Here is a 10,862-nt window from a genome sequence, read left to right on the forward strand (position 1 = left end):
TCTTCTTTCTCTCTTTCTCTCCCCCTCCCCTTCCCTCCTCTCTCTCACCTCGCTCTCTCCCTCACTCCTCTCTCTCTCTCTCTCTCTCCTCCCCTCCCCTCCTCTCTCTCACTACTCTCCCTCCCTCACTTCTCTCTCTCTCTCCTCTCTTTCTCTCCTCACCTGCGGGCCGTAGCTACTGCCAGGACTCCTCTCTCTCTCTCTCTCTCCTCCCCTTCCTTTCCCTCCTCTCTCTCACTCCTCTCCCTCCCTCCCTCACTCCTCTCTCTCTCCTCTCACCCCTGGGGGCCGTGACCGCTAGGGCTCCTCTCTCTCTCTCTCTCCTCCCCTCCCCTTCTCTTCTCTTCTGTCTCTCACTCCCCTCTCCTCCCCTCCCTCACCGCCTCCCCCTTTGGCCGCAGCCCCCCGCCTCCATCTTGATCTCAAGAAGGCTCAAAAATGATGATGAGGCCTGTGGTGAGGTGGCAGGCTGAGGTCACATGCAAAATGTAGAGTGTGCCTATCAGGCACTGTGTGCTAAAGTGGCACTGCTGATGTGGCAGAGTGGGTTGCTGATACGGCTGCTGACTGGCGGTGCTTTGCCACGTGGACTTACTGACTAGACCTGAGATCTAACCATGGTTAACTAAACCGTGTTCAAAGGTAATCGGGGATCCTTACACTCAAGGTCAACTTGACCTAACCAAGGTCTAAGCTTATTTGCCATATGTAATCACTAAACCAAAGGTCAGTGTCACTAACCCTAGTGTGGGCTTATCTGCCACGTGTTTGAGGATGGCTTAGAGAGAGGCTGTTGAGAGAGAAAGCTCTACGCATGGGGATTTTGAAGGTGATGGATATCTTGGGCACGCCACTTATGCTCATTGAGGGTGGGTGGATCGTTGGTTCAGCGTGGGTTGAAGGCCATTGCAACGCGTGTCGTTGCAGCACATTGTGCATGGGCGGTTGAGGTCGACATTGGCAGTAGGCATTAATGGAGCATGGGTGACCGTGGAGATGGAGAGCTACTAGGAAGTGGCTACAGAGCTTGCAGCTTGAGTCTTTGGGAGCCCATGAGGTTTGTAGAAGCTAGAAGTTGCGGTCTGCTACTCTGAGTCCTTGGTTGGAGCTTTGGTCATCAATCGTTGCTTGTAGGTTGATGCAGCAGGATTAATCGCCTCATTGTAGTAGCATTTGCTACTGATTGTTTGAGCATAAAGGTCACGCTGGAGCCTAGTTGTCGTGAGCCAATTAGGTAGTTGCAACGGAGTTAGGAGCTCGTTGGAGCTCGATTGTGGTCATCTAAGCGTGCTGATGAGCAGGAGCTAGTGCGCTTATAGCTGCATGAAGACATGAGCATTGCTAATGAATTGCTGGTGGATAAGCATCATGGAGTTGATTGGTTTGGCTCCTTCTCTGATGATGGCCTCTTGTAGCTGGTTTCCCACACTAAGTAGTTAAAGCCATTGCAGAGTAGAAATGTACTAAGTGCTAGTGCAGCTGTGATGTTGCTGTAGCTGGTAGTCATCGTCGCCGTTGCTTGATGAAGTCACGAGCGGTTGAAGGTCTTTCAAGTCCATCGAAGAAGGCCATATGGATGTCATAGAGCAGGAGCGATGGGCAGGTCATGCAAGATGAGTTTGGTGGAGCAATTGGATGAACACTTACTGAGTCATGGACTTCATCTACTAGATGTGCTCTGCGAAGTAGAACCTTACCCGAGGATTGACCTTACAAACTTACAAAATCTAACCTTAGAGAAGCCTCGGGGGGGTCACTCATCATATGTAACCCTATCACGTGAGTTCAACAGAAGGACATTTTTAATATCTAAATTTTACAAAAGTTAATTTACATAAGGGAGTATTTAAAATAATTTTGGAAAAGATTTACAGATTTGCATTAAAAAAGGATACATTTTATTAATGAAAAATTTACAGATAAGGTATTTTAGAAATAGGCCTTGAACGCACGTGATATAGAGGGTTTATACATAGTTACCCCCCCGAGAGAGAAGCTCAGCACCTCTCAAGACTCATGACACAAACTGAGGGAACCTTAGAAGTCTCTCAAAAACCAAAGAATAGAGTTGACAGAGTACATGCTTCTCATAGAACAATCAACCAAGAACTTCATTACGAAAATGAACATATCTAAAGTTTTGAATGTTGAAATCATACGCTTTTTGTCTCAAAACGAAGATGTGGATGAGCTCTACGTGAAGAGCTGAAGAAATCGTGAACATGCCTTAATGAGAGGGCTTGTGCCTTGATGGAAGCTAGGGCTTAACGCCTATAGGAAGATGCCAATCGGGAAGGAGGGCGTCACACTCATGAAGGGAGTGGAGCACCATCGGCTCTGATACCATAATAGCAGAAGTGAGAGAGGGAGAGAGAGAGAGGAGTGCACATGATATAGCTACCTGTACATTAAGTGTATTGACAATGAACATGAAGATATACATCTGAACCCCTTAGGGTTAGGGTTAGGGTTTGCCTCTATGCCCTATGTGGATATTGCAATTTACACTATCTTTAACATTTACTTTGTTGTATCAAAATTGTTTGCCACACACAAACACACGAGAAACACACACACACACACACACATATTGAGAATTTGCTAATATTATCGCATCTACATTTCTATGATGGGTATGATACTTTGCACATGCCTTAAAACTGTTTACTTTAAGGCTCGTACAAAGTATCATGACCGTCTAATATCATTTATATTATTGGACATGCATATTTTTTCGCTTTTCACCACATCCTATATATAAATATATGCATCAGCTTGCTCCTATCGCATGTGCATTTGTCTGATGGCTACGATACATTGACATGCCTTAAACTTATTTACTTTGAGGCCCGTGCAAAGTATCATGCCCATCAAACACCATTTTTATGGTTGGGAATGCATATTTTCTTGTTTTCCACAACATCTCATATGTGAGTATCAAAAAAATAAGCCATTGAGCGCTACTATCGCATGTACATTTCTCAAATGGGTATGATACTTTTCACACATCTCAAACCTATTTATTTTAAGTCTCATGAAAATTATAATGAATCATGAGTATCTTATACCATTTGCATGGTTGGACATGCATATTTTTTCATTTTTCACTACATCCCATACATGAGTATCAAAAAATATGCATCGGTGTACTCCTATCATATGTTCATTTATCCGATGGGTATGATACATTACACACACCTTTCAACTATTTACTTTAAGTCCGGTGCAAAGTATCATGCCCATCAGACACCGTTTGCATATGGATGGACACAAATATTTTTCTATTTTCCATCAAATCTCATACATGAGTATCAAAAAAATACACATCCGCGTGCTCCTATGGCATGTGCATTTGTCTGATGGATGCCATACTTTGCACACACCTAAAACCTATTCAAAATAAGGCCCATGAAAAGTATCATGTCTATTAGACACCATTTGCATGGTATGACACACATATTTTTCCTTTTTTCGCCATGTCTCATACATGAGTAATAAAAAATATGCATCGGCGTGCAACTATCACATGTGCATTTATCTGATGGATCCAATACTTTGTGCACACCTTCAACATATTTACTCTAAGTCCCATGCAAAGTATCATGGCCGTTTAATACCGTTTGAATGGTTGGACACATGTATTTTCCAATTTTTCACCACGTCTCATATGAGTATTAAAAAAATATGCATCGGTGTGCTCCTATTGCATGTGCCATTTCTCATGGGTACAATACTTTTCACACCTTAAACCTATTTACTTTAAGTTTTGTGCAACGTATCATGCCCATTAGACACCGTTTGCATGGTTGGGCATAAAACTGTTCTCGTTTTTCACCACATGTGCATTTGTCTTGTGGATATGATACTTTGCACAAGCCTTAAAATTATTTGTATTAACACCCATGCAACGTATCATCACTGTCTGAGTACCAATTGCATAGTTGGACATGCATGTTTTTTATTCTTCCATCATATGTTGTAGATGAGTATAGGTTATCTATCCCTATAACAATACACTACACTACTTCAAATGCAATAACACCTAGCAAAAATATTTCTATCATCATGTGTTAGAGTGCTAGAAATTTTTGGCTTCTTTCAACCATCAATGCCCAACATGGTTATGAAAAACCAACGTTGGTGACCCTTAGGTGTTCTAGTGTGTGCAATGGGGATTTGTAAAATAAAAAGACATGTATAGAACTATTTATGGGACAAGAATCGGTATGGTGTTGGGGTACAAAGTTATTGAGAGTAACACCAAGTCTTGGTCCATTATGAGATATAGAGGAATGGATTTGAACTCACCCTATAAAAAATGTCTCACCTCGTGGTGTGTCAAAAATAGGTTTGTCTACCATAAACCAATGTGCTACACTACTCGAAATGAAATAAAACCTAGCCAAAATCTTTATGCCATCATGTATTAGAGCCTTGCCAAGTTTCAACTTGTTTTGACCATAGATGTCTAACATTCTTATGAAAAACCAACGTTCGTGACCCACACGTGTTCAATTGTGTACGATGAGCTGGTTCTTTAAAACAAAACGCCATGTGTATACCTACTTATGCGACAAGATTTGATATGGTGCTTTGGTATAATATTAATTGGAAGCATACCAAGTCTCGGTCCATTACGAGATATGGAGCCATCAATTTAACCTTACTCTAACAAAAATATTTCTCATCGCAATGTGACAAAGAAAGGGTTAAATCTATCCTAAAACAATATGCTATGCTACTCCAAATGCAATAAATCCTACCCATAATCTCTATGCCATCATGTATTAGATTTCTACCACGTTTTTTCTTGTTTTGACCATCGATGGCCAACATGGTATGAAAAATCAACGTTGGTGACCCTCATGAGTTCACGGTGTGCGTAACAAGGATTTGTAAAATAAAAAGATATGTATAGAGATATTTATGAGACAATATTCAATATGGTACTAACACCAATTCTTGGTCCATTACAACATATAGAGCAATGGTTTAGAACTTACCCTATCAAAAATATTTCGACTCGCGGTGTGGCAAAAAAAGGATTATCTACCGTAAACCAATATGCTACGCTACTCCAAATGAAATAAAGCGTAGAAAAAATATTTATGCCATCATGTATTAGAGCCCTACCAAGTTTCAACTTGTTTCAACCATCAGTGTCCAACATGGTTACGGAAAACCAACGTTGGTGACCCACATGTGTTCTATTGTGTGTGACAAGGTTCTTTAAAATAAAAACCCACGTAAATACCTATTTGTGGGACAAGATTTGATACACTACTTTGGTATAATACTAATGAAAATCATACCAAGTATTGGTTAACCATGGATTTGACCCTCATTTGATCTTACAACTAGCTCTTGTATGGCTTTGCCAAGGGTAAACAAGTACTAGTAAAGTAAACATGGGAGTACTTTTCCCTTTATGAGGGTGGATAACAATCCTTTCCTTTTTGAGAAGTGTTGCCAATTCTTTTTCCCTTTATGAGGGTGGATAACAATCCTTTCCTTTTTGAGAAGTGTTGCCAATTCTTCATGAGCATAGCGCTTGGTGTGACCTGAGGTTTCTTTTCCCAAGTATTTTGAGTGCTGCCATGAAGAATTCCTTGGTGCCATATGGCCCTAGAACCCTGGCATGCCAAGAAAAACGAGGGGTATACAAAGTGCTCATTGCCATTTGAATGGATTGTGTACACAAGAGGAAGGTGGTGTCTGGGAGATTCTCGAACAAGGAAGGATTGTCTGCGAGGTGATGCACAAGCCTTGGTAGAAAGAGGGGGACGTGATAGTAGTGCGTCCAATTGTGGCTTGTCTCGGACCATCGCGAGTGCAAGTTTTCGAAGAAAATTTCCAAAAGGTGCATCTGCCTGATTTCGATGTGCCTTCCGGTGGCCGCCACGGCTGTGATCACCACATACAGACAGGGGGACTTTCTCATGTCGATGTTGCCATTGGTCATTTCACGTAGGAACGCTGAGACGCTTGCTTCAAGCGGATGTCCATCATCCCACAGCAACCATGTCACAAACCTCACTAAAACACCCTCGTGGTCGCCATTGAAAGACAGAGTGAGAATCTGTGGGAGGAGGGCACCAATCAAACGCTCTCGAAGCGCCATTCGCTTCATGGAATTCTTCTGTGATATTAAGCATCCACATCGTCAGTTTCAAGAACATGAAACGAAGCGACTTTATAAAACGTATCTACATTCTTCTGTTGTAAGCGCCTCACGTTGAAGAATATGAAACTGTCAAAAACGTATCTAAATTGTCTAATCTAAATGTTCTACGATTCTTCTTCTTCTGTGATTCTGTGATATTAAGCACCCACATCGTCAGTTTCAAGAACATGAAACGAAGCGATTGTAAAAATCCTATTCTAAATTCTTCTGTTATAAGCACCAACATCCTCAGGTTGAAGAATATTAACTGTCAAAAACGTATCTAATCTAAATTGTCTAAATTGTTCTACTATGATATGATGATATGATATGATCACAAGCACAACGAAGAGACTGTCAAAAACGTATCTAAGTTTTTCTGTGATAAGCACCAACATCGTCGGTTTCAAGAATATGAAACGAAGACTGTCAAAAACGTAAGATACGTGTGTCGCAACGAAAATGCACGGAGCGAGCATGGCGAAACAAATTGAGGGAGGTCGTTCCTTACCTGGAAATTGTTCTGGAATTCCCATAAGAGAGCTTTGATTGCAGCCGCACGACAGCGCTCAGGCACCTTTTCATCGATAACCCAAGCCACCAACCTTTCTTCGCTTGCGAATTTGCATCCTCCAGAAAAACAAATTCTTGGCATTTCGTGAGGAGCACTTGGAAAGCATGTCAAACTGCTGCAACCCTCCATGTTTAGGTATGAAACTGAGTCACCGGCGATATCTAAGCCAATTAGCTTCGCGGACCCTGAAATGTCTACGGAGGACAGCTTCCGCAGATTACATAGCGACGGTAACTCTTCCAGCATCGCACAATTTCTGCAAGAGAGTATTGAAAGACGCGTGCATGATTCAATGCCCTGCAAGCTTACGAGATTCCGACAATCGTTGACGTACAAACGACTTAGCTCGGACAGACTCCCTAGCCCCGGTATCTTCGTCACCGATGAGATGCCTGACCATTGCAGACACCAGATACGGTTTTGCGAAGGCAATTTGGGTAGGCTTTGCAGGGCCTGGCCATCCTGGCATGTCAACACTTCCAAACACGTCAAGTTCTCCAAAGCTGGAATACTTTGAAGCGCACTACATCTCCGGAAGTACAAACCTCTCAGCCGGATCAGATTCCCAATGCCACTCACCACCTGCAGATTCACACACCCTTCGATTCTCAATCTCTCCAAGTTCATCAGGCCGCTCAAGCCCGGACCAATCTCAACAACGGATGGACATTCAGATATTCTGAGGGTTTTGAGTCCGCTGAACTTGTCCAGATGGGTGGTCTCTCTCAATCTGCTGAATGAGCGAATAGTCAAGCGTTCCAAAGAGCGTGCCACAAGACTAAGATCTGGAAACTCTGTGATAGTGTTCACATTCTCAATCTCAATGATCCGCAGCTTCATCAGTTTGCCGAACGTAGGAAGGGCATCGAACGGACCTGAACACAAATGTACCTCTTCCAATGCTGAACACCCACTCAAATCTGGTGCCTTCATTGCTTTTCTCCGCGTTGCGGAGGTACCCTGAATATATTCGTACGCCCCCCACTCTGTTCCATCCCAACACATACTGTCATCGTAGTTCCAACATGAATTCTGGATTCGGTTCTTCCCGAACTGTAAACGCTTCAAGTTATGAAGGTTGCTTACGTTGGGAAATGACCCCAGTTGCTCCCCCAATAATGTCAGCTCTCTCAAATTGCTGCAATGGCGCAAATCTGATAGCCGCTTCGCACCCGTGCCTTCTAGCTCCACCTTTACCAAAGCTCTCATAAGTCCTACTTGTAAAGGTCGTGGCCGGTTCTTCAGCAAACTGTACATAAACACTCTCCACACATCAGACTGCTCCCAGTGCTGCCCCCTGCTTTGTTTCCGCTCCACGCTTCTATTTACCCATCGCAGCCTCTTCAAATTCGTCAAGGAGTTCTGGCCTTCTACCCGCTCGATTTTTGGACACTCCTCCAAGTCTAGGCTCAAAAGGGATGTCATACCGCCCACTTTTATCGCAACTAATGACTGGCAATTCCTCACTGCGAGGGCCTCCACGCTCGAGCAATCCTGCAAATTCGCTTTCTGAAAACTTCCATTTTCAAAGAGAACCCGTCTTAAAATTTTTCTGCCTTGTGCTGCGGATTGGACCGGGTCATCTCTCTCCCCTTCAGAATGAAGGTACCCGCGCGACTCCTTTGTGTTCTGTGCAAACTCTATGTAGACATCGTGGATCTGAAATCTGCCATCGATCGACCCTAGGAAACAGTATCTCTTTAAGTCTTTCAACTGCAAAATAGGGGGGAAACATTAAATGGCATTCCAAATTCTCTCAAACAAAGCCGTGAACATAAATCGAATGCGAACTCCATGGCTTCAGAACTGGAGTGCTCACCATTTTCATCATGTCGACTCTGCTCACATCGTGCAGAATGCATAACAGTTCGCAGGCTTCACTACAGCTCCTCGATGGTAAAAGGAAAAGTACCACATCCAGAAATATAGCCTTCAGCTTCCCAGGTAGTTCTTGGAAGCTCATCTCAATTAGCTTGTTGATAGCGTACTGCCTGTGAGATTTTATGCTATCTGAAAAATCACTTAGTTTGATGGCCGATTTTTCGATGTCCTCCTCATACCGACTTATCAGACCACCCATGATCTTCAATACGAGAGGCAGATAGGGATAGCGAGATTGAAAACGACACTTTCGAACAATGTTTATAATCAAATCAATTTTGTCCGATGGAAAGAAGCACAGTGTATATCCAGGTTGAAACCCGTGATGCAGCAGGATTCGCACAGCCTCAGTTTCGTTTATCTCCGGGGTCGGCATAGTTCCGGAGAGAAAGTGGACTCCGTGGGATTTTAACAAAGGGCGCAAGATATCTAAGCTCCGGGCAATAAGCATGACTCTGCTTCCTCGGCCAAGGCCAGATTCCAAAATAGCTTTTGCTGCTTCGAGCGCTTCATCGCAATCCGATAGATTATCCACGACCAAGAAGACTCTGCTGCAAGGCAAATGAGTTTTAAGGATAAATCGGACCTGAAACAACACAAAGACAGAAGTCAAATCTTTGTAAGCCAGAAAATTAACGAAATGTTGCCAAAAGCGTGCAGTCTTATGACTCGAGTCTAGAATTAAAGATTGAGAGGTTCAATTCTCTGCTCGATCCCCGAGTACGTCCCCCCATAAATTGAATAATGCGAAATTCGGTCTCCGTGATTACTTGTAAGTTGTAAGGCACATACCTGGCGTAGATCTGATACAGATTTAAGGTTGCTTTCCTCTTTGAAGCAAGTAAGCTTTCTCAACACCTCTTTCAGCTTGTCGATGACATCTGAAGAGCTAGGCTTGAGGGGTAACTGCAAGTGCAATACTTTCCCATAGAAGTGAGGAAAAAAGCGATTACAAAGACTCTGAGCGAGGGTTGATTTCCCACTACCCGGCATACCATACATTCCGAGAAGGGAGACTTCAAAAGCTGACTGGTGCGGCTCTCTCTCCAGCTCCTCAAACCTAGAAACGATCATCTGCAAAGCGTGCACACGTATTCGAAGAGGAGTTAAAATATAATGGGCGTTAGCAGTACAGGCGAAAGCTGTAATAAACTGAAACACAAAGAAGAACGATTACCTCACATAAACGATCCTTTACATAAATGTCGGAATCCTCGTGCTTATTCTCTTGAGGCACCAGTCTGCAAATGCTTGAAACTATTCTATGCAAGTACGCACCTTGGCCCCCGGATTCATGAAAAGATAGTCCACTTCTAGAGCAAAGGGCTTTGAGAGCTGCGCACCATTTTTCTACATCGACGCGTTTATCCGTCGCAGACAGCTTTTCCCAAGACTGACGCCATCTTTCGATATTGCTCTCGTAACCGAGATCCTCTACCGAAAGTTTGTAAAAGAGAGGCAGTATGTGTACAGACGGCATCTCCAAGAAAATGGACAACTCTAGCATAGGCCACTTAGAGGTCACGAAATCCTCAGAAAGAACTACAACAGCGAGCGTGCATCTTCTAGCTTTGGCGAAAATACGGTCTTTGAACTCTTTGCCCACTGGTAAACTGTGATCCATGATGTCGAAGAAAGGACGGTAACCCACATGTTCAAGTTCAGAATACAGGTCTTTCACAAATGGCTTCTGCTTGCCACTGTGTGAAAGAAATATGGGATGTGCAGCTTCTTCTTCGGGTTTCCTGCAAGAGCGAAAGACGTGGTAGTGATGGGAACGAAGTAAAGAAGCCAAGTGGAGGGAAAGGAATCGAAACAAAAGGGGAAGACTCACGGGCATGTACTGAGCGGCTGATCAACCGACGAAGAAGGAGGAGGAGGAGGAGAGCAGTGAGAGTGTTGCTGCTGAAAGTGGAACGAAGTCGAAGGAGCGAAGGAATCCATGATTGGCAGCAGCAGAAACTAGAGGGGTGATGAAGACGATGAGGAAGACGACCATATGTATCCATTCGTTATAGAGTTTACTAGTCACATCAGAAGGTGGGTTGACAAGACGACCGTATGTATCCATCCATTCATTATAGAGTTGACTAATATCCATTCGTTATAGAGTTTACTATAACGAATGGCCTAAGGATAGATATAGCGGACTTACCCTTGTCCTTTGCACACGTGGCGAGATGGCGCCTTTGATTGCAGATTTTTGGTCCAACGCCTTTCCCGTGAGCCAGCTGACATCTCCAC

The 10,862-nt window shown here is 43.5% G+C and overlaps 1 protein-coding gene across 1 annotated transcript; it reads right to left on the reverse strand.

Moving 5' to 3' along the window:
• Positions 1 to 5,483: 5,483 nt before the first annotated feature.
• Positions 5,484 to 10,594, reverse strand: LOC147883467 (disease resistance protein RPS4B-like). Its single transcript, XM_087399931.1, has 6 exons — positions 10,453 to 10,594; positions 9,796 to 10,363; positions 9,411 to 9,692; positions 8,557 to 9,204; positions 6,675 to 8,450; positions 5,484 to 6,139 (listed from the first exon to the last, which is right to left on the reverse strand). Exons 1-6 carry the CDS (start codon positions 10,560 to 10,562, stop codon positions 5,537 to 5,539), a joined length of 3,987 nt encoding a protein of 1,328 aa, XP_087256057.1. The 5' UTR covers positions 10,563 to 10,594; the 3' UTR covers positions 5,484 to 5,536.
• Positions 10,595 to 10,862: the final 268 nt, after the last annotated feature.

Source organism: Dipteris shenzhenensis, chromosome 28, assembly GCF_047967505.1.
Source record: "Dipteris shenzhenensis isolate YYH24624 ecotype China chromosome 28, Dip_SZ_1.0, whole genome shotgun sequence".
In the NCBI taxonomy this organism is placed as follows: domain Eukaryota; kingdom Viridiplantae; phylum Streptophyta; class Polypodiopsida; order Gleicheniales; family Dipteridaceae; genus Dipteris; species Dipteris shenzhenensis.

Coding starts and splice junctions, on each gene's coding strand:
- LOC147883467 (XM_087399931.1), bottom strand. CDS start 10,562: ATGGATTCCTTCGCTCCTTCGACTTCGTTCCACTTTCAGCAGCAACAC. Junction 10,364..10,452: donor CAGCCGCTCAGTACATGCCC/GTGAGTCTTCCC, acceptor TCGCTCTTGCAG/GAAACCCGAAGAAGAAGCTG. Junction 6,140..6,674: donor AATTCCAGAACAATTTCCAG/GTAAGGAACGAC, acceptor TTAATATCACAG/AAGAATTCCATGAAGCGAAT.